Source organism: Platichthys flesus, chromosome 2, assembly GCF_949316205.1.
Source record: "Platichthys flesus chromosome 2, fPlaFle2.1, whole genome shotgun sequence".
NCBI classification, from domain to species: domain Eukaryota; kingdom Metazoa; phylum Chordata; class Actinopteri; order Pleuronectiformes; family Pleuronectidae; genus Platichthys; species Platichthys flesus.
In genome coordinates, this window is record NC_084946.1 from 22,164,155 (window position 1) to 22,188,561 (window position 24,407).

General features: G+C 43.6%; 1 protein-coding gene across 2 annotated transcripts in view; it reads left to right on the top strand.

Moving 5' to 3' along the window:
* Positions 1-1,572: 1,572 nt before the first annotated feature.
* The window catches only part of eya2 (EYA transcriptional coactivator and phosphatase 2), a 28,287-nt gene continuing 5,452 nt past the window's right edge, over positions 1,573-24,407 (top strand). The window contains exons 1-10 of one of the 2 annotated variants that reach the window (XM_062406137.1): positions 1,573-1,886; positions 12,354-12,427; positions 12,622-12,677; positions 13,021-13,134; positions 14,075-14,194; positions 18,508-18,584; positions 18,738-18,921; positions 19,689-19,825; positions 19,982-20,065; positions 23,588-23,677. In XM_062406137.1, the coding sequence (XP_062262121.1) occupies positions 13,032-13,134; positions 14,075-14,194; positions 18,508-18,584; positions 18,738-18,921; positions 19,689-19,825; positions 19,982-20,065; positions 23,588-23,677 (795 nt within the window). In that variant the 5' untranslated portion in view covers positions 1,573-1,886; positions 12,354-12,427; positions 12,622-12,677; positions 13,021-13,031. The remainder of the gene's footprint in view (positions 1,887-12,353; positions 12,428-12,621; positions 12,678-13,020; positions 13,135-14,074; positions 14,195-18,507; positions 18,585-18,737; positions 18,922-19,688; positions 19,826-19,981; positions 20,066-23,587; positions 23,678-24,407) is intronic. The other variant, XM_062406144.1, reaches the window with a different exon arrangement.

The following is a 24,407-nucleotide window of genomic DNA, read 5'->3' on the forward strand; positions in this document are numbered from 1 at the left end:
ACATACACCACCATGAGCAGGTGATATGCTGCAGGCCTACAGGGTTAAATATCAGAATATGATAATGGATGTAGAAAAAGGGGGGTTGGATGATTTAAATGAAAGTGGAGGAATGTAAAGTTTTTACTGTAGCGGACAAATGTCCAGATGTCAGATTATCTGTAGAGGATTTGGGATCTTTAAGATGGGTTAATAAAAATAATTGAAAATATCTGATATAGTGGAATAATTTGAGGTTATACATCATATTTGATTAATTTCACAGATTAGTATGAAGCCCCCCCTCCCTCCCCCCTCAACACAGGCTATTTTACGTTTCTAGTTTGAGAATATTTAATAATATTAATAACACTTTAAAAACACATTTGATCAAGATTTATAGGTCCCCGACTTTAAGAAACTCATTCTGTATTTGCCTGTTATGTTAATTTACATTTATTTTCAATTCAAACAAATTAAATTCGACCTGCAAAAACTTTGCAGATTAGGATTTGAAATCTTATCAATGCTTCTTCATTAGCCAACTATCCAAAACAATGTGTAAGATTTGAAAACAATAGTTTCACATCAACGATGAGATTCTAAAATAATTTATTTCAACACTGGAAATTAATTATTTTACCATTAAAAGTTATATGTGCACTGTACAGCCAGCCCTGTGGACCTCTAACACCAAATATATCTCCCTCAGGTTATACTTGTTTTTTTGTATAAGCAATGTAAGGTATCACACGTGCAATCCTATAACATTATATATAGTCTGTTCACATGTATATGTCATGTTTACATTGTACATACAGTTTCTATTTTTATAATAATCACATTGTATTGAATTACTTTTTCTGATAATCTATTTTCCCTATCTCATTTGCCGCTGTATGATAAATTCCCCCATGGGAATATTACAGGATTTTTACCTTATCTTATTTTGAAAATGCTAAGGTACTTTTACTTAAGTATGATACATTATTGAAAGCAAGGTGTTTGATGAGTATTTCAAGTTTGTCATATTAGCACCTTCATTTGACATAGTATAACTGTTTATACCCATTATAATGAAATAGGAATGTAAGTCTTTGGGACACAAACTCACACACACACACACACACACACACACACACACGCACACAAAGACAGTAAAAGATAACAAACCCACTTGATAAATAAGTCAACAGCCTGGAGTTATTTACCGCAAACTAACAAATCCTCATGTGTGGAGAGCAGGCAGGGAGTCTGCACCTTCACACAGTCTCAGTGAATAGTTCTGAGGGTCGTTGTGTCAACAAACGCGGAGAAGAGCCCTCCACCAAACAAAGATTTTACGCACAGATAGAGAGGAGAAGAGGAGGAGGAGGAGGAGGAGGAGAAGGAATAAATGAGAGATAAGAATTTGGAGGTGGTGGTGCACACACACACACACACACACACACACACACACACACACACACACACACATGCACTCACACACTGCTCTGTGGGAGGAGGAGGAGGAGGAGGAGGAACCAGAAATCTTCTTCGCTGGTGGAGTTAACATCACTTCCACACCGCCTGCAACGCAAACGCGCTCCTGACGCTGCAGAAGTGAGATCGATGTGAGAGAGAGAGAGAGAGTGTGTGTGCGCGTGTTTGCAGAAAGCTGTCAGCTGTCAGCACCCGGAGCTTCCCGACACACAGCCTGCGCTTCTTCTGCTTCTCCTTCCTCCTCTTCCTCCTCTTCCTCCTCCGCCTGTGCCCGGCTGCTGAGGGTCCGCAGCGCCGCTCTCCGTGCCAGAGGTTTGCGGGACAGTCGTGAGAAGTGCGCGGAGCCTCCTCTGGGCATGGACACGCAGCTGCTCCGACTGGAACTGGGATTTAGATTTTCTGCGTAATCTTCTCCCTGAATAATGGTAAGTGCGAGATCTTCCTCTCTCCCGCAGTGGAGCTGGCTTCTCTCTCCTTTGCGCCTTGATTCCGATCCCATCTCCTTCGTTTATTCTGGTCGAACCATCAAATTAATTCAAATAACCTGGAACATGTCTCTGGTATATGTATGTCAGCCTCCTCTGTGCTCACATGTAGATCATGGTATTAAGATGAGGGCAATGGACCCGTATAGCCCCTAGCCCCACTTGTAAGGATTTATAAAATTGTATTATGATGAGTATATTACAGTTATAAGATTATGGTAAAATAAGCATAAAAATTACAATTTAATTTCCTTATTCCCTCCTGTCTAAGAGTAGCTGCTCCCACCACATAGTTGTACCATTATGCAAATATAATGTTGAGAATATTGAATACACATGTTTACATTTATATATTTTCATGTCCTGTGTACGTTTCTGATAAAGTAAGAAGAAGCAGATATTGTTGTTATGATAATATTGTAAAGGTAAAAGGACCTCAGAGGCCCGATGCAAACATTAAATGCTCGGTTAACTTTCAGGCCTGTAGGCGACCCCTTCTTGAAATGGACAACAAAAAATAATTTAGGCAATGCAAAAGTAAATTGTGGCGTGTATTTATATTGTTTGTGTAGTTTGATATTTTCTGTCAGCTCTGGATACTGTCACATATATTTTTTCAGCTCCACTTCCTCCTTTACATTCATAAAAGTCAGAAACAGAAAACTCTCAACTCGTCCATCAACAAATCTCTTATTTGTGTCTGAGTGAGTCCTTGAATAGATGTGGGGGGGGCAAGTGTGTGTGTGTGTGTGTGTGTGTGTGTGTGTCTGTGTGTGTGTGTGTGTGTGTGTGTGTGAGGCACCTTCTCTTTTGATTGAGCTCCTTTGTTTTTCTTGGTGCTGCTTGAATCCGCGCAGCACTTTCAGCTCGGGCCTAAGTACAGAAGATTACACCCAAATCACTGACACCCACCGCTCCCCCCCACACACCCTCCAGCAGCCAGGCAGGGACCCTCATTAACTAAAATTAGGGGGGAGCCTCGCTAAGCATTTTTCAAAGGCCGGCATTCATATTTTTCAAGGACCCCTTCATGGCTCCAGACTAGAAACGTTCCCACTGTGTTTTGCCAACTGTTTAAAATCGGCCCCTCGAACGTTTCTATCAGCTGCACAGTGTGAGCAGCAAAGATCTGGCCCCCCCGGTGGCTTTTTAAAAAGAAATGTAAATAAACAGATGAGAAGCAAAGAAATGTGACATCGCACCTTATTTCAATTAAAATAATCTGGTTGGATTCAAATAATAATAAATATGTGATAAATAAATAACTGGAGATCAATTACAACTTGTGTTTTGTACTAAATTTTGGTATTAAGGCTCCTCTAGCTGGGTTTTTATTTGAGATTTGCGCATTGTTGTTGCAGGACAAGCAAAATGAAACTGCAGAGAAATGTGCCTGCTATACCAGCTCTCAAAAGTGTCACTTATTACTGATTTTTTTTAATAGCCTGGACGCATGTTTACTCTTTGTCAGTGTCAATTATCTGTCATGTGACGGGTCGTGGGTTTCTCTAAATCTCCTTATGAAGCAGTGTTTTAACATGCAGGGGTCCGAAGCGGGGGGGGGGGGGGGGGGGGGGGGGATTTGAGCTGTGCTCAGACCACATACCGAAGGTGTGCGCTTGGGTGTGTTTGATTTAACACTGTGGTTCTTCTCCTAATAACATTAGGCCTCATTTCTGCACTCCCTCTCCCCCCGGCAGGCCTGGGACCCTCTCTCTCTCTCTCTCTCTCTCTCTCCCCCTGTAGCCTTTTCCTCAGGCTTCATGGTTCTTATTACCAGCTCTAATAAATTGTGAATAAGCAGCAGCCCGAAAAGTCCCGAGCTGCGGAGAATTCCCCATCCTGTAGCACCAGGCACCCCCTCTTAAGAAAACACAAATTAATTCCAAACCCCTCTGTAGCCAAACGTTTGTGGAATGATAAATATTTTCATAGGAAGCTCTGCTCTTCCTGACTTTATCTGCACCAATTTCATTATATTTCTTTCACGGCTCTTGATGTCTTCTGGCTTCCGTGCATTTCTCTCCCTCTCTTTACCTTTCTCCTCCTCTCCTCCCTCCCTTTAATCCCTCTCTCTCTCTCTTCTCTCTCTTTCTCTCTCTCTCTCTCTCTCTCTCTCTCTCTCTCTCTCTCTCTGGAAGTCAAACAACCCTGCTGACCTGAGCTGGAGGTTACTCCAGACCTGTCATGTTGCCTCATATAATCTTAAAATATGTTCAATCCACGCTGTCAGTCTGAGATGAAGACATCATCCCAGAGATAAAAACTATAAAAGCCGTTCAGTGTCAGTATAGACGTTACAGATTGATTCGCTGCACTGAAGTGAAAATGTTCTGCATCTGGTAAAGTCAGAGTTTGAGACTTTTTCATTTAGATGCAGCCTTATTGAATTCATTGAGTCTTTGTGTTTTTGCTCAGGCATTTATTCTGAGTTCATCCATCTAAATGTACATAATCCTAATCTGACAATTAGAGAAATTGACCGGAGAATGCTCCAAATTTTTATACTTCAGATCAAGATGATAAATAGCATTACACAGTAGTTTTTGCTCAATTTCACAATGACAAACTCATTCAGTAAATAATCTTAGTATTAATTCAAGGGCTGTGGAAAATACCATAAAATAATCTCTACATTTATTAAAACACTGAAGGCTACTTTAAAGTAATACCTGATAATTTGTTTATTTGTGAATAAACTTAATTAAAAAAATCTGTATGTGCAACTATGTCCAGACTAAGGCAGCATTCATATCTCACATGTGCAGCTGTCTCACAGCTCTTTTGAACAAAGCAAAATAGATAATTATGAGTACATTTATTTTTAATGTGTAGAAACAACAGAGAGGCGATGCTACAAAGGAAGAAAGATATTTAATTAGATTTAAATCAAATTTCACTTCCTCTCCTCAGCTCATTTTCTCTCTCGTTGTGAATTTAGCCAACGTTTCCTTTGTGAGTATTTGCTTTGCATCTTCCCCACTTGAGTCTTACAATACATGTGTGTGGTACAGTGGCATGGTCTTTAATGGAACAATACATTCATATCTATCTATATATATATAAGTGTGTGTGTGTGTGTGTGTGTGTGTCTGTTGTGTTTGAGACTTCTTCATCTTCACATGCGTGTCAGTGTGTTTGGTGAAATGAAAGATCAGACCTCAGAAGAGTTGCTTGTGACACTATTGGTTAATCTTCTTTCCTCTCAAAGAGTTTTTAGGCTCAGAAGTGATCACTCTCTTCCCCCTAAATGTCTCCCCCTCTCCCGCCCTTCCCTCCCTTTTTTAATTCCCCCTAAGCCCCGGAGAAAGAGAGAGAGAGAGAGGGAGAGCGGGAGCGAGTGCCCGCGGAGGCCTCGTGGTGATGTGTGTGTCAGCAGGCAGCAGCTGTCTCTGTGGCTATCTCCGCTCTCCTTATCATATCCTGAGAACGGTGGAGCCACACACAGCGCAGCGTAGCCACTGTGACCATATTTCATTCCTTCGTGCTTAATAGCCGTTTGGGTACTTTCCACTGAAATAGAGAGTTTTTTTTAAATAATTGTCCCGGTGGCTCTGGGAGTGTTTTCTTAGGTGTCAGAATTTTTTTTCCTCTGCATGAGTTTTCCTCACTAAGATAAACAGGATTTTTCCATTTTCTGCATCTACCTGCATTGATCGTTGCTAAATGGTGTTAATCACTCTCTTGCGTCCTCTTTTTCCTCACTTTCTCTCTCTCTCTTGCACACACACACACACACATACACACAGTAAATCCACCAGTAAACAAGTAATTGGACCTCAGTCCGCCTGTAACGCCTGCGAGCCTCAGCTACCAGGGAGCTCGGCCTGGCCAGCTGTTAGCAACTAGGGCGGCCACTCGCCATCGTCTGCCGAGGACACTGATGGAGGGCCAACCTTTTTGTCCTAATGACTAATAAAGCAGCGGGTCTGGGAGTGTGTGTTCATTAGAGAAGCCAGGAGCACTCATGCAGTCAGGCGTGTGTCAGTCTTGAGTGTGCACGTGTGTGTGTGTGTGTGTGTGTGTGTGTGTGTGTGTGTGTTGGGCGCGACCACCCTCCCATCACTGGACCAGATGTTTTTTACCTGGGAGCCAGACCACCATCTGACTGGGGTCAGCCCAGTCCTCCTCCAACCCCACACCCGCTCCTCCGGGGGGCTGCTGGGAGGTCTGCCAGCTGTCCCTCATTCTGACCCCCCGTCTCAGGGCACTGGTTCTGGGGGAGAAGGAGTCTGGGCTCTGGGGTAGGTGGTCCTTCTCGGATTTGGCAATATTACCGGTGGAAAATGATTAGGGGGTTGTTATGAGAGCGAGAGCGCCGGGGTATGGGGCAGTGACGGCGAGTGAGGAAGAAACAAAGGATCAGAAAGCCAAATTCTGTGAGAAGTCATTTACAAGAGGAGTGAGGAGCATGTGCTGGAGAAACAGAGATAAAGACACTGGCATTGTTGAATACAGAGCATTTGATTACTGGGGGATGGGGGGGGGGACTCCCTTCTGGCTTTAAAGCTGACTTGTAGAAGGAGCTAGTCAAGTGGAAAGAAAAGGCCACTGAGTCTAAAGTTACAGAGAGGAGAGCTGGCAACAGGTTCACTGCTGCCAGAGATTAATTAGAGCCTCTCATAGAATGACCCCTATTTCTTTCAAAGCAGCTCTGTGTGTGTGTGTGTGTGTGTGTGTGTGTGTGTGTGTGTGTGTGTGTGTGTGTGGGTGTGTGTGTGTGTGTGTGTGCGTGTGTGTCTATACAGGGATCCCTCTCATATTGAACCGGTTGCTCAAGCGTCCTAACCCCAGTTGAGTTATAATCTGGGAACGAGTGCTGATCACACAGATAATAATCAGGTGACAGAAACCTGGGAACATCTTACTCTTGTGCTTTTGCTTTTGCTTTTCGGCGTCTCAGCAAATTTCCGTGTTGCATTGTGGAGTCGACGAAACCCAAACAGGTTGCTGTCGATCATTATCAGTCTCTTTTGTTTTTTCCATAATGTTTATTTACTTACTTATTTACTGTTTTTGCTGATGACATCTCAGGGTAAACAGAAACAGTCTGTTATTAGTGTGTTAAGTCTAAACAGAAACTCAGTATTCAGCCGGAATCCAGAGAGTTTCCTTCACACTCTGCACATGCTCCAAAGTCATTACTGGCAAGGATGATGCTCAAATTCATTGTGTAATTATAATGCTGAGTATCCACAGCTTCTGCAGGATCTCCTCTTCTTATTATCACTCTGCATGCGGTCGCCGTGGAGTAAAGGGGTCAGTTTGCTTAAAAGCAAGTGCTTGTTGGACACACACACACACACACACACACAAACACACACTTACACACACGTACACATACTTGGAATACATTTGCTTCTTAATGAAGACTCTGGTTGCTGAGGTCAAGGTGGGTTATGAACGCCAAACATCTGTTAACAGACCACCAGCACCACTCTGCACATCTAATAAACAAAATTCAATTTGCTCTTTGAAAATGTTACATTTTCTACAATTCTCTCTCTTACACCACTTAACACCTTAGGATAATAAAATATAATATAGTTTTTGGAAACTCTTTGTTGGAGTCAAAATCATCAGTAACTTTTTTATACAAAAATCAAAATATGACCTGGTTCAAGCTTCTGAATAACTTTGGGTTTTGTAACTTTTGTAAAATTTTAAATGTCGTCTGGATACCAGGAAATTATTATTGTGTGCAATGTCACGATTTTCTACTTTTTTTTTCTTGGTTGAAGCCTTGACTCTGAGCAGAACTGAAACAGTCTTGTGCTTTTTGAATGGATTTTTGAATGGATTACTTTATCGGTGCAGAAATTCGTTTGGTGCTTATCTGGTTTAGAAATATTATCCGAGTTTGAAGCGTCTGAAAATTCAGCTTCTCTGTTTTTATTGAGATTTTAAAAAGACCAGAAGATAAAATCTGTTGATCTTAGGAGGTGTCGGCTTTGTTTTTACTTCTGAATGTGGAATTAGATGGAGAAAAAAAAGAACTGTGACGCTAGAGCTTATATTACCGAGATAAGATGCTGGATGATTTACTATCTTTCCTCTGCAGTCTGTCGTGTGGAACCGTCAGCTGCGTGTCAAAGGTGACTAAAGAGAGCAGAAGCTGCCAGATGGCACCAAGCTCAACCACCAAAAGGCCTGATAGTGTCACACAAAAACTAAAATACTGGGCCCTTGTTCTGCGTCTTTTATCAGCCACTGAGAGAGAGAGAGAGCGAAAGAGAGAGAGAGAGGGGTTTTTTGTGTAGAGATGAATCAAGCTCTCACTTCCCCCCCCCCCAGGCACTTAGGCATACTGTCCGAACGCGGGGCTCCAGGTGGGGTCCCATATGGCACCATAACAGAGCAGAGAGTCACCTCGTGCCCTCCGCTGATCGAGAACCATAATGTTTCCAGAAAAGGTCAAATGATCGGGGGGGGGGGGGCACAGACTCTGGCATGTTGTACCCAGTCTTAAAAAAAATTAAAATAAATGACACAGCACATATATTGACACTGCAAACAACTTTCTATCCCAACGCACACACACACACACACACACACACATCAGTCGCGTGACATTATATTGACATTTTGTATTAATGTAAATACACAACTCGGTCTCCAGTATTCATCATTAGGATAATGAAACAAGATTATCCACGCAACATTGTAAAATGTGCATTAACACTTGACTAGAGACAGTTTTGTTTACTGCTGCTGCGTTTAAGGACTATTTTTTTTCTGCAATATGACTGGATGCAGTTGGTGTTCACTCCCTGGTCAAATTAAGCTCTTCAGTGGAAACAAGTTTTTATCGGCTCTGATGAAACGAGACACCGCGCTGAATGCACTAATTTGGAAAGACAGCAGGTCGACAGGGAGCGCCTCAGTTTTTGCGGCTTTCGTGAAGTTGAACATGAAACTCTGGGCAAACTCCTCCACTGGCAAGGGGGCAATTTAGCAGTTTACACAGGTCTACAAAAAAAAACAAGCTGTGTAAACTGTGTACTATTTTGGGCCCAAAGATCCCCCTGCAACAAATTGCACACACTTAGAGATATTAGTCGCCTCAATATGTCCATGTAATATTCTTCGGGAAATCCATGGAAAAAAAGTCAAAGAATGCCCTATTTCGTAAGGTTTAGCAAATTACACAAAATAAAAAAAATTCTGGACCTGCACTTTTGTCCTGATCCACACCAAAATCAAATGGGTTCTTTCTTGGTCCCTGTGACACCCATGCATAAATCCAAAATCAACGGATAGGGTTGAACACATAGCCTCCAGGGTGGAGAGTCAATCTACATTGTTTTAGATCTTTATTTGTTTTCGAGTAATCTTGTTGTGAGCACGACATTCTCCTCAGTTGACACAGAGGGATCATGGATGGATCAACGTGTCTGTCATCTTCTCGTCACTCAACAGCCTGGTTGAACATGGTAATGTGCATAAACCCCATGTATTCCTTTAACTGTATCAAATGACATGTCAACTTAAAGCACAACACACCGTCCTGTGATGTAATCCGTCAGCACAAAGGCCAGAATTCGATACCCGTGAAAGAAGCAGTGGTCTAGCAGAACCCTGGGACCCAGGTGAAGCTGGTGGGACTGGCCTCGTGGCCCTGTGGCCTCCTGTGGCCCTGCTGGGTTTGTTTTAGCTTCAGTTTCAGCCCTCAGCCCTCCACTTCTCTGCTGAGCTGCGCTCGTCTTCCCTCCGGTGTCCTGCCGTTCCCATGGCCTCATGCGCCCTCCTCGCAGGCCTCACCCTGAACCAGGAAGTGCCTTTGTGTCGCACACAGATTTCATGTTTGTGTGTACATGCATGTGCGTGCATCAAGGACTGTTGCAGGGATAAAGCTGAAGTCAAGAGGGCTCTGAACAGGCTTTCATTTTTTATCCCTGCTGGGAAGTACACTAGCACTTTCCTTATTTATCCTGTGTAGAGTTGGATCAGTTTTACCATCCTGGCTAATGGTCATTTCTGAAGTGGAAAAAAAAGCCTAGCAGAAAAGCAGAAAACACATGAACACGTGGTTTAGATTGAAAGTCATGATTTGATGCGTACTTTGGTGGTTTGTTATAATTACCTATGTCTTCACCCTTGTCCATTTGTTTGTTGGTTGGTTTGTTTTAAAGCATGATTACACAAAAAACCACTGGAGGGATTACCATGCAACCTCATGGAAGGATGTGGTATCGGTCAGGGAATTAAAATGTTGGTGCAGATCCGGATCAGTCGCAGATCCGGGATTTGTATATATATAAATATTTATATTTAAAAACTTAATTTAATATTGCGAAAAAGGATGTTTTTTCAACATTTTCATTTATTTCTTAGAGAATAATTCTAAAAACTTTATTAACAGTGTGAGTTATTTGGTGCAGATCCAAATAAAAATCTGGATTAAGTGAATCTAAATGTGATTTCATAGGGGACTGTTGGACTGATTGAGCCAATCAGTTATCGCAAAATTTATTAATACCTTGTTGTTTTGTCATTATCTTATGGGCTATTGTTGACAATTGTAAATCATCTCATTAGTGACAGATTTACAGTCTGTTATATTAATGTTTATTACACGGTCAATAACACTGACACTGTGCAGGTGGATTTTTGGTCTCAGAGTCTTTGCGGCGGCTTCACGGTAGAAAATCACCTATTTACTCAGAAAACACTGAACGCCGTTGTGGCTGTTATAGAAGCCGGGGGGGGGCGGAGTCATCAGTGGAGCTGACACAACACGAGATGTGTTTTGCTGCTCTGTCCAAGTCGTTCATAACATGAGAGCGGCGCAAACGTTACTGGGATTCCGCTCTCAAAGCCTTTAACACCGCCGACAGTGAAGCTTTGGCTCACATGTTGCTGTCTCTTTTTCAGCTTTACTCCCCGCCCCCCACCCCCCCCCCCCCCTTCTCACCTTGATCCCTCTCTGATGCTGTAAAAACCCCGCTGCCCCTATAATTCATGACTGTCATCTGTCTCTGTCGTAGTGTTGTCAGAGAGGTCGGGGGTCAGGCAGTTAGCTGCAGCTCTGCGGGACTGGAATGGCCCAGAGGCGAAAGAGAGGGAGACAGAAGGAGGGAGAAAGACAGAAGTGAAATTAATGGAATATAGCTCGGCCTGTTTTGCACAAATAAACAGAAAGGTTGTGGTGATGTTGCTGAAACAAGAGAGGTTAGGCTCTTTTTTTTTATTCTCTAAAACTTATTGTACATGCAGACACTGCAGCAATGTGGCTATATGCAGCGATTTGCTCCCGACATGATCCCTCTTCAGTCAGCATGAGGTCTGTATAGATGTTGGACGATGAGGCCTGGCTCCGTGACAACACTCCAGTTCACCCTGAAGATGCTAGTTATGGTTTAACGTCCGTGCTGTGTGCACTCTACGCTGACCTTTGTGGTCATGTTTAAGTTTTCCTCAAACGGGTGCTGCAAAATTTAATATAATAGTGATATACTGTACCTCTAATGGAACTCATTGTGTTGGTCCTACAGACAAGAGGAGACATACACCTGGAGTGTCTCAGTACAGCTTGGGTCACCCACAGCTCACTTTCACCACCGTCTTGTGTGATCGGGATTTAAACTCTGCAGTAATTAGTTGACTAATTCATGCTACATTGACCTTTTGACCTTCAGTCTACTCATATACTTGTGTTATTGGTTTAGGAAGTAGTACACAATAAGGAAGTAGTACACAATAAGTATTTTATAGCGCAATAGTGAATAATACATAATACAAGATATACCCAATAGTTAGGAATTCAAATAATAAATATCTCAATGGCTTTGATTAGTTCAGTGTATTAAATACCTAATAATTGATGTGATCAGCACATCAATGCAAAAAATATAAAGATAACTCATCACAGCAGTCATCACAAATAACGATTCATCACTACAACCCCATGGAAAAGTGTATTGCATATTTCCCTCTGTCTCACTGTGTCACCCTATCTGAGTGTCTGTTGTCTCACAAAGCTCTATTGTCTCTTCTAATCATCAGAGCCTACGCGAGACATTGTGCCGAGCGGAGGATCATGACTAACTCACACTCTGCTATTATTTAGAATCTGGACCGCAGCCTAGCCCTGGGCGCTTTTCCTGGTTTATTTCTTCTAAGAAGCCACATGAACAGAATGAGTCAGCGGAGGTGCAGCGGAGCGTTCTGTAACATTTTCCCAAGAAACAATGTCACCTGTCAGGTTTCTTTAACTCATCTGACTGTCAGACCCCGCGCTTCTCACCGATACCACCTGTATCTTCTCGCCTCTTGAACCTGCGCTCACGGAGAGAATCGCTCCTCCACGCCGTCCTGCTGCAAACGGGGCCTGAGGCAAGTCGCCGTGTGTCACTCCCCTGCACACCTGTATCCTGACAGCGTTTCTCTTTGCTATTGTTTCCACAGGAGAGTTGACGGCTTGAGAGGAACCTGACGAACAGCAGCCTGACAGGATAAAGAGGGGAAAGCTACAGAGGCAGGTGAGAGAAGAAGAGAACAGTGAAGTGCTGAGAAAGCCGGCTGCAGAAGAACAGAACAACCTCTGGTTTCACGTAGATTCAATGTGTGAAAGTATTCAAACTGTGACATTTAAAAAAAAATAATCTTGAAGATGAAGATTTTTCCTTCTTGTTCTTCGTTTTTTAATCTGTTTTCACTGTGAATTTTCCAACAGTGCCTCATTCACCGAGCTTCTCATTGTCTATTTCAAACTCATCACGACTACTTCAGGTGAGCTTTCATTTTTCTATCTATCTCTCTCTCTCTCTCTCTCTCTCTCTCTCTCTCTCTCTCTTTATCTATCATAATCAAAGTGTTAAATAATAACTGATTCAAGTCTGTTTAAAAAGGGAATTCAGCGCAGCACTTCCCTCTTTGTTCCTGTTTGCTGCATTCATTCCTTTACGTGTTAACACAAAGAGGACCTGTCATTATATTTCCATGTCTCTGACAGCTGAGCATGAACTTCCCCACGTCTCCTCAAACCGTGACACATGTGGTGGTTGTGTCGTAACAGACAAAGAGAAGAAGAACTTGTCACGAATCACTTCCTCGTTGTTTCTTCTTGCTGCAGGACCAAGCGTCATGGCTGCTTACGGACAGACCCAGTACAGCCCCGCGCTCCAGCCTGCGGGACCGTATGCACCTTACACCCACCACACGCAGGGCTACAGCATGCCGTCTTACAGTGAGTACACACGTCGAGAAAAAAAGTCTCTAAAGACGCCAATGAAATGTTGGTCAGGTTCCAAACAGGTATTTAGATTCTGCATGTCAGAATGACTCAGCTTTTCTGCTCACAAACAAACACGATATGAATGTCACCACCTCCTACAGCGCCCAACTCTTCCCTTCAATTCTGCAGCAACTCCATCACAATCATTTAGACATAAATATAAAGCAATTAAAGAAATTGTGAATTATAGATTTCTAGCTGAATCCATGTTATCTGGACTACACGTTGGTTTCTAGGCCTATTTTTTTTACAGTGCAGCAGCTGAATGAGGCCATCGCCCCGTTGTCACAACATATAAATGAGCTAGCAACAAATAGTACAAACTCAAAAATACTAGTTTAATTAATGCAACAAGATCAATTCATTAATTCCTAAAAAACTAAATGTTAAGTGTTTTCAAAGGTTATTGGATCAGACCGTTTTTCCAGATCTTTGTCATAATCGTTCCACCAGGTTTCATGGTAATATACAAACAAACAAATGGACAGGGGTGATAACATAAGCTCTTTAGTGCAGGTAAAAAACAATATGACAAAATCTACCTACTGTATAACTCGAGGCAACAAAACAGATAACACCCAGTGTGTAGAGAGGTAAACGTGACATGAGCACTTGAACTTTGAACTTTGCAATTGTAAAAAGCTTGTTGTGATAAATGAGGAAATGGTGTTGAGGTTGTAAGTAAATAATTTCCATGTATTAGACGAATCTACTTGCACGTACATTCAAATGCGTAACTTGTTCTTATCAGCTTACCGATCCAAAGCCCCAGGGACAATAGTCAACCAAATTTTGCACTAAATCAGTTATTGACCTGTGTCATCAGTCGTCTCTAGCGTGTGTGTGTGTTCATACGATTGAATATACAGTAAATGTTCCGCTTTCTTTACAGACATTAAAACAGAGGACGGTCTGAGTCACTCTCCAGGACAGACTACAGGACTGTTGGGATACTCAAACTTCAGCAGCACGACTCCCAGTCCGAGTCTCTACAGCTACTCACACACACACGGTCAGTCTGAAACTCTATAAACACTCTCACACACAAACCAGCACGAAGACCTTTCCCTATCGTTGGGATTACTGGCAGGAGCATCCATCCTTATCCTCCCAACTCTTGCACTCTTTTTTTTAGCCCTCCTCCTCCTCCTCCTCTTTCCTTTACTCTCCTCTCTTCTCGTCATCTTTCTCTCCTTCCCTCTGCCACACCTGTTCTCCATTAGCTGCGGTCTGGACTCCTGGCGTCAAAAGTCTCCCCACCCCTCCTCTTTTCTCGGGGTCAGGCCCCCTTTCTCCGCTCAGACCAACAACACAGCATGCGAGCACTTGTGTCTCTCAGAGAGAAAAAAAAGAAAAGAGAAAGAGAGAGAGAGAGTAGGAAAACAGATAGAAAGAAGGGAAAAGAAATGTTGGGGGTGGAAGAAAGGAAAAACCGAATAATGTAGAAATGCAAAAGATGGGTGCATTGGTCTTTGCCAAACAACAACTTCTTAGAAGTTAGAAGTGGTGGTATGCTTTGGTGTGTGTGTGTGTGTGTGTGTGTGTGTGTGTGTGTGTCTGTGTGTGTGTGTGTGTGTGCGTGTCTGTCTGTACACATTCCTCAGTCGCCCGGCGCCCAGAGCATGACTCGCTCAGTGCGACTTTATGGCTTTGAAAGCAGCGTAAAATTGACCTTGCGTGTGAGAGGTCAGGGGTTAAGGTGCATTTTAGGGAGGGGGGGGTGGCAGCAATACCCTGTTTTCCACTGTGAGTCAAATAGAGACAAAATGGTAAAAGAAACTGTAATCATGATGGGTGGATGGTACTTGGAATTTGCCCGATGTTGCTACATACTGTAAATCCAAGGTTTTAAAAATTCCTAGGATTTGATACTAGCACTGAATGTAATATGTGCAGTCACATGACATCTACTTGTTTTCCTAGTTTTTTTTAAAGTTTTTTTTGTTGAGAGATGTAACGGACAAAGTACACCTACATGAGCAAGCGTACTGTTATATTGTGGCTTGTTTTTTAAAGTCGCTTTGCTATTGTTCCCATAGTGGAAAGTTAGAAATACATCAGTCAACCATGGCCGACTGCACGATCACATATCACACTCATTCTGTCGAAATACATTTAGCTGTGAACCAAGTATCCTCCTAAGTAGTATTAGACGATTACATGGATGTATTCATTTTTTTCGGTCGCTTTCAGGGGAATCACTATGTCACTGAAATCTACACCCTGAGCATTCTTCTGTGAAACAAACACCAGTTGAGCAAATTAAGCCATGTTTGAAACATCCATCATGAGAAGTTGCAGCGTAGGCAGGGAACATCGAACTGTCCGAGTTACGAAAACATGGCTAAGCAAGCTTTCATTTCACTCTTCCAAGTTCTTTCTTTGCAAATGCATCACCATCTTTTGCTGCTTTTGCTAGTTGGCATTAGCGAGGAAGATAAAATAATTTAAATCACGTTTCAGCTCAATGGCTGATTTTAAGGTGCTATGTTTTGCGGCGTGTTATCAATTTGTTGAGGTGATACTTTGATCATTCCATTTGATTTGATTTGGGTTATGGAAACTTAAAGTATTCAGTTTCCTCGTCGGTAAAAGAAGTTGCAGAATGTTTTTTTACAGTGCAAAACAAGCAAACATTCACAGAGACGTTTTGACATAATTAGATATTAATGACTCATCCAAATAAGTTATCCAAATTAATTTTACACTAATTATTGCAAGTTGCAAGTTATGATTCATTTGTACCGATCCAGCTAATTGCTGAGAAGTGGGAAGACAGCTCTTGTGAACCAGGAAACACTAGTTTATAGATAAAAGTTAAAACCAGAGGTTATCTTCACTTCTACACAACCGGAGCCCTGTACCTTATAAACATCCATCACATTCTATAGACCGACCGAGCAGATCAACATTGATTTACTGTATTTACAACATATTTATTGTGTAATGACAGATTATTACTAACATACAATGTACCTAACTTTGTTTTTAGCTCCAAGATCTTTTAATTGTTGTCTATAACACTGAGGGCCAAAGTTACAGTAGAAGTTATGGAAGACAGGCCCAGGCTACAGCCCTGGAATCACCCTTGATCATAGCAGTAGCATTATTCTTCAGTAGTGCTGATTTTTAGTGGTATTCTGTATAATCCTGATTCAGACCGTGAATTTAACGGGTTACACTATCAGATTTCCAGCCTCCCAGATTCAAGTTTCCATATCTCTCCGTCTTCAACAGAATATTCAGATGTCAGACATTACACAGGAATGTAAATATTCTTGTAAACACACTTTTGATGAAACCTCTCGCAAACGACAGAGCCTTCGATGACTGGGCTTCGCGAGAGTTGTTGGACCGACAACCATTGTTGAACGGCGTGCAGTCTGAGTTTGAAAGACAATGTTCCCAAACAAAAATAAATTTGTTTGAATATTTTTATGCATAAATCATTAACTGCAAACTTCAAACGGTAATAAACTGCCACGACAACCAAATGTTTGGAGGATTTCGGAATGTTTCCATGTCATCCATTATACTGTACACAATACTCAAGGACACACACACACACACACACACACACACGCATCATACAAAAAGCCATCAAAATGCTATGTGTACAACAGAAACCAAATGGGGACTATGGGAGCCTTTCTCTGTTTACTCCAGAGACCTCCTGTATTTTCCCTTCAGCCGCTTTGAAGACTGTTGTGTTGTTTTGTTGGAGGTTTTCACTGTGGTTCATCCATTCAGCCATTACTCTGGGTTTGTCATGCACTGTGGAGAGAAGAGGAAGGAATGGGGCGGGGGGGGGGGGGGGGGGGGGGACACGAGACAGCAGCAGTGGATTGATGGAATGAAAGCGAATCTTTGAAAAGAGTTCCGCTCATCAGAGGAGAAGAGGCTCCGTCCTAATGATCACAGAGGAGCAACGGTTGGAAGTCAAACAGGATAGGTTAATTATGGAGAAGCACCGCAGCTCAACTTTCCAGCCCTCGCCTCTAATTCCTGAAACGGCCTCTCCACCACACGTCCTAATTCATCAGGAAGCAAATCCCACCCTTTTAAATCAACACTACAGTTGGAAACCAAACTCTCTTCTCCTGAGTGTAGTATGATCTGTTTTCTGTTTGATCGCACACAATCTAATTGCAGTGCACACAATCATCTGTCAGCTAAGGTCGAGCTTGTCAATAAAAGGCCATTGTGTTACATCTGCATGTACTTGTGTTTTACCTGAAATGAAGTGACAGGAACATCAACACAACAGTCACAACAATGGCGATGGTTTTAGACTCTGGCTCCAAATGGTGGCGTTTGTATCCATGATATTTAAGCTACATTTCTGAGTAGAAGGAGGAAGTGGACAAGTGTCGTCCATCTTCATATACAGACTATGGTAAAGCCTCATAGAGCCGTTGTTAACCGTCTTGTTTGAGCAACACCATGCGTCGCTAATCATTGTATATTTGTTCTTTCTAACGAACATTCAAAAACCATGGCACTCAATTGTCCCCATGCTTTTCTATTTATCATTGAAAGGTGTAAATCATCCAACACCTGCCCGAACAGGTTCAAATTACCCTTCTGCACAAACACAATTAACACACTCTTTTGCAATCAGAGTCAAAAGTTCATCCGTTGTCTCTCGGCTCGTGCCCAGCCCTTCTGCAAGTGATTCAGAAGAAAAAAGAAAGAGAGAGAGTCACTTTGTGAGATATTCAGCCGACAGGCAAACACACAAGCGGTGGAGTGAACCTTTTTAATGTTGTCCAGCGCCGTGGGTGGAGGTGAAGAAGAAGTAATGAATCAGCCACACAAACAGAACGGAGAGACTTGACAGGAGGATGCCGGAGTGAGACAGTGTTTTACTTTGGGTGGAGAATGGCTCGGAGGAAGACATTCCAGCCTTAGCTTGAGAAGAAACCAAGAAGACTCCCACAGCAGCAGCAGAAATAGGATTTTCCCACATGTATTTTTGTATCAAACATAATTGTCACTGGTCCAAGAAGAGATTAATTGACTGGACGTGGTTTGGGATAATTGTAGATGAGTCTTTGGGCGTCACCCGAGACCTTGTGTGCATGGTGAATATATGATAAACAATAACTGATATACCTCAATCCAGCTCCTGCAGCTCTGAACTGTCACCGAGTCAAAGTTTACTGCTCATCACGTCCACCGCTCAGTTTCAAATATCAGATCAGATCAGATGCTGTTAAATCATTTCAGGAGTCTAATCGCCCACCACTTACCTGATTGTAATACTTTTTTTATCCTGCATGATTGATTATCATCTGATAGTTTGTTCTACTCTTCATTTCTCAGGTGCTGGAATTTCATCTGGAATATTTCAAGGCACCCATGCAATCTCCAGTACAACCCCATTCAACCCAACCCAGCAGGTGTGTAATTCAACCTCAGCCATTGCTTACTGCCAGAAATCCCCATAACTCACGTCTCAATTTAGCAGCTGTCATTTCTCTAATACCCGTGATTATACTTTTGTTTGTGTGTATTTAGTTGTGTTTGTGACGTGCTTGTTTGTGTGTCGACAGGAGTTTTCAGCGTACTCGAGCTACAGCCAGGGTCAGTACTCTCCTTACTACAACTCACACCACTACAACAGCCCCTACCTAACCGGCAGCAACATCAGCCCTGCTGCCATCACGGCTCCGTTAGCCTATCAGCATCCAGAACACCCGGTCATGCTGCCCAATCACAGCCCAGAGTCACACACAGGTGAGGGGGAAGTCGACCACGTGTCCTTTTTGTGTGTCCTTTTGTATTTTTCACAGTTTTTCTCTCATTTTGTGATAGTAATTCGATTTTCTGCTTCGATTAACTGCAGCACACCTGATAAACGGTGTCAGGACAATAGGAGAATTGTTTTTTATTGTTTTCTCAAAGTTTAAAGTGAGTGCGATCTGGTTCATCTGTAAAGAAACAGCCACAGTTTTGCATGTGGAGCCTGTAAGTTTGCTCAAGAGGAAGGAACAGCCTGGCAATCGACCCCCAGGTGAAATTAGTTTGCTGAACTTGAGGAGAAGATTGGACTGACAAAAGATTTCCAATCTGTCCAATGACAATCGACAAGTACTTTAAAGTGTTTACTTGATTGAAAAATAAAAGTGAATGGTCTACATGGTCTGTATTTATACACAGTACAGCACTTTTTAGTCCAAATGACCACTCAAAGTGTTGTACAATACAGTTTTGCATTCACAAATTTTTTCACGCAGCCAGGGATCAAACCTCCATCTTCTGGTTAGTGCACGGCCCGCTCTACCTCCTGAGCCTAAGCTGTGTAGTGTAGTTCTAAAGTATCAACTAAGTTTTCTAACTAATAACTAATTAACTCTTAAGTCTTATTTGCTTCAACAAGGTTCAGGGACCGTAGAGAGACATATCTCAGACTCTGATTTGTGAACATATGTATGAATTTGGGAGTAAAATACATTTTTTAAAAAGACGAATTATCAACTTCATTGTGTGGGTGTGTTTCTCAGCAGAGTACCACCCTCCCCCCAGTCCCCCCACACCGGGCAAAGAGGAGGGGGTCGCAGCACGGCGGGGGTCCGATGGGAAGTTGAGAGGCCGGAAAAGAGCGAGTGACCCCGCTCCACCGCTGGACTCTGACATCGAGGTGAACACACGCTCACAGTGTCGAGGATTATCAGCATTTCTCTGCACTATTTATCTTTCTCTCTCTCTCTCTCTCTCTCTCTCTCTCTCTCTCTCGCTCTCAGAGACACGCAGACTTTCATGAGGTTAACATTACATATCTGTTATTTCACTGCAGCGGGTGTTTATCTGGGACCTGGATGAAACCATCATCATTTTCCATTCGCTCCTCACGGGAACCTTCTCCTCACGATTTGGCAAGGTAAGGCCTCAATCCAACCGCTCCCTCTGAGCCGCTCACTGTAAGACGTGCACGCTGCGGCTCGTCCCACTTGCATTACAGTTGACTCTGCAGCAGGTAGCCTGGTACAGTTTGGCACAACGTCCTCACCACAACAGACTTGCTTATTTGAATATCAGTCGAGGGTTCGAGTCCACGACCTTTGGCTCTCGTCCCTGAGCATTTTCGCACGCTGGCTGTTTTGCCTTGCTGCCCTCTTGTTTCTTTTCATACTGCACCGAGGTTGTTTAGCTACCCCAGCATCCTGCGGCGTGATTGACACCCAGCGGGGTCTTCACATAACAGGACCGGCAGCTGACAAGGGGCGGACAGTGGTGCGTTTCTTGTTGTTGGCCGCGGAACCTGTGTTTTGAATTCTCACGGTCCCCCTGCGGGTTGACACAAGGCTGATGGGAGTTTGAGAGCAGCGGCTCCGATGCGTGCGTGCATGCCGTTGTTTCTTTTTCTCGTCTTTCTCTGCCACGGAGAGAGAGTGGGGTGAAGAGGGGCGGGGGGGGGGGGTAAAAGAGGGGAGGAAGAGCCGGCGAGCGAGAGATAGAGAGCAAGGAGAGTGGACGTGTTGAAATGTGACTCATGTGCCAAAAATTCCTGATTCCTCCCACCACCCCAAACGCCCCGCTGCTGGATCCAGGGGAAGCTCGGTGGGACGGACTCTGACATCAAACCTCCGACATGCAGCAGAAGAGTTGACTGAGTGACAGCAGAGAAACAGATTAACAATCCAAAGCGTCAGGGCGGCTTACAGGGCTTCATTTTCTCCTCCTCCTCTTAAATGTGCGGCCTCAGACAACCATTCTACTTGTCCTGCGTTCGACACCCAGACTCTTCCCACGAGCTTATTAAACTCTCATCATAAACAAATGTTTTTCGAAGCGTACATGCGTTTAGGCAGGTCCTGGCCCTGCAGCGGTAATAACAGGAAAGACAAATGGATGCGTTGAAAGAAAGTTGTTTCTCGTCGGCTCACTGAGCCAGAGGTGAACGCTGGAGATCCACACGAGGAGCCGCTCCTCCATTATCTCATCCATCTTACAGCAGCCCCCCCCCCCGTCATGCAGTGTGTGAATGTCCCTCCGGAGGCCTGTCCGTCACATCACCCGTCCCCTGCCTGACACTGAAGGTGGGAACCGAATGAATTGGGAGCTTCCCCCCCCGCCAGTCAATTCTTGTCTCAGATTAGCAGACGGGGATTTGTTTGTCTCTGCAGGAAGGCGATTACAGATAATTATTTCAATTATTAGATAAGCAGAACAAACCTGTGCTAAGCCCTTAACTCCTCCCTCTTGATCCTTTGCATTCATCTCTTCCTTTTCTAGACAGGGTTTTGCAATCCTGCCCCTCGTCCTTTACTCCTTACTCCTCCTATTGAACTTCTGCCGCCCTTAGTCCCCAGTTACCCTTTTCTCTTTGCACCCTTTTGTTTAAGAAGGTAGGCGGTGGCAGGGGGGGGGGGGGGGGGGTTAGTCATTTTCACCATTTACCCTCCAATGTGTCATCAAGCCCGTTTCTAAACCTCAGAGGAGCCAGGAGACAGCTCTGCTTGGCAACTTCGTCTGATGTTCACCTTTGGCTGACACCTCTCTGCTCCTCCCGCCTCGCTGCCAGAGACGAGCCAACGCTGTCAACCAGACAACGCGGCGAGCAGACACACACCTTCTTTTGTGGTCACGAACAACAGCGCGCCCAAGCTGTGTATCTCTTCCTGCCCGTCATGATTTACGCGTTTGTCCGGGTGGTGGTTTAGTATTTTTCTTATTGGCAAACAGAACTGAAGTTGGTGCAACACTACACTCAGGTATTTGCTCTACTTTTCCACTGGAGAGGAAACGAGCAGAGCGACCTGGTGGCGTGAGGTGTCGATAGAGAGAGAAGGATGGAAAACATCAAGAAAAGGAACAATATATCGTTCCTTTATCGTTTGCCTGCTCTTTGTCCTGAAATGACGACGAAATCTGTAATAACCCATTTTCAAGAATCATGTGAGCGTGCTTAAACATTGATATATATAAAAATAAATCACAATTTGCTTTTTCATCAATTTCCTTTATTTAGTTACTCTCTGTAAAAACTCGGTTGGAGCTGTGTAGCTCACTAGTTGCATGGCCCCAGGGCTGGTGTCAACCCCCTCTGCAAACTCCCTGACAGAACTATTAAATAAACTGATGGATCAATTTGATTCAGATTTCGTTGTGCCCCGAGGAGAATTGGGGATAAATACGACTGCAACATTTTTTGGCATTAATCAATCTGCGTCTCTGCCAAATGTTTTGTCTTTTGCTCGTAAAAGGACTCAAACGGAATTAATTAAATATCAAATCAGTTACAGAAATAACTTGTCAATTCATCTCCTGTTGATCAATGGACAGATTCATCTTTTATTCTCATCATTTTAGCTGTAGGACTAGCTTTAATGATTCTGTTTCCTGCACCATCATCACGCCAAAACTCTATTTGACCAACATATTAGTTTTATTCATTATCATATATTAGCACAACTAATGGCATTTCCAATCTGCTCAGCTGTATTTTGTGTGCACGCTTACATTGAATGTGTCCTGAGTCGCCCAATGAGCCCTCAGCTACACAACTGACGTCCACAGTCTAAGTGTTAGCGTTAGAGGCAGTATGTACTTATTGGTAAAAAGATAAGACTTAGATGGAGAAAGCTATAGCTCCCGCAAAGACCTCTAAAGATTTATAACGAAACGTCTTGGGTGGTTTGGTTTGACTGCAACGCGCCAAGGAATGGACCCGACTGTAATGTTTCTGTTTCCTCATTCTTCTTTAAGTTTCCAGTGCATCGCGGCCTCCTCCTTCGCAAACCGAAGTGATATTTGCGTTTGTTTGGCCTATACATCCACAGAGGGCGGGGGGGCAGTGGATCTGATCAGAAACTGTCACTCAGGACACGTTCTAACAGCAGGTGTGAGCTGACCCACTCGTGAACGGATCCGAGTCAGGAGCGATAGTAAAGATAAGAATCGGCTGAGTGTGACTGACACAGCCCTGTTCACACTTGCCTCTCCCTCAAACCTGTTTATCTCAATCCCAGTGAAAAGGGAAAGAGAGTTCGGAGGACGAGCCCGGCAGCTGCTCTGACAGGGCGACATGATTGACAGGACTCATAACGTCTGGTGTGATTTAACTGATTATTCTCTCGATACAGAAAAAACCATCACTCTCAGCTGGGTTTCATTATTTATGAATTCACTGTCGGAGGCGCGGCCCCTGAAGTGACACAGAAGCTGTTGTTCTTACGTCATTTTCATTAACTAGGTCAAACCAATTTGCAATTATCGAAAAGTGTATTTGATACAGATCATAACTGAGCCTGAGGGGGAAGTTGTTTCCACTTTGCTCCCTGTTTTAAACATTTAGACATATAACAAACACACAGCCAAGCCTTTAAGCCTCGGAGGGATTTGTGTGTAAAGTCATTAATGTTAAGGTGTGTGTGTGTGTTCTTGTGTGTGTTTGCATCAGGACTCGTCCAAGGCCGTGTCTCTTGGTCTGTGGATGGAGGAGATGATCTTCAATCTGGCCGACTCCCGACTCTTCTTCAACGATCTGGAGGTGAGTTTTGAAAAATTGACGTTGGAATTAAATTTGCAGAAAATCCCCAAAAGTTGCAGGATGACAGTTCGCTCTGTTGACTGCTCTCCGGGATTCTCCTTCCGAGGTTTTTATTCAATTACGTTGATGTTATTTACATTGCATTTCCTTACTGTAATTTGGAAAATAGCAGCAGTGACGGTGTCACCGCAGCTGACCAGTAAACCCTCCCTGTAATATCCCAGCAAGAGCTTTGACATTTGCAGGTTTTTGTTTTTCTGCCTGGCACGAAGCGCCGAAAGCTGTCATTGCATAAAACGTCCATCCTGCTTTAACACTTACTGCAGCATTTTCCAAACAATTTCCCTTCCTGAAGAGACGCTCCAGCAAGAACAGTAAAAAGGAGGTGTTGTTCGCTGCTGGCGTCCTCGCTCTCTCTCCCAGTCAGACCGAACCTGCTGCCTGAAAACCCAGCAGAGAATTCGGGTGGGGGGGGGGGGGGGGGGGGCGACCTCTGAGGAGAAAAATGAAAGGATTTTACCGCCTGCTAGCGACCGAACCGTGCACATGTTTTTCATCCTGCATTCCTCAGCCTCACACTGACAGAGAAGAAAAAAGAGATTAGCGAGGGCTGGCCCGAGAGAGAGAGAGAGAGAGAGAGAGAGAAAGTACACTTTGTGCTGTAATTATAGGTGTGTGTCTGACTATCCGAGAGGAAAATTAGTCAAGTGGGAGGAGGAGCAGTCGAGCG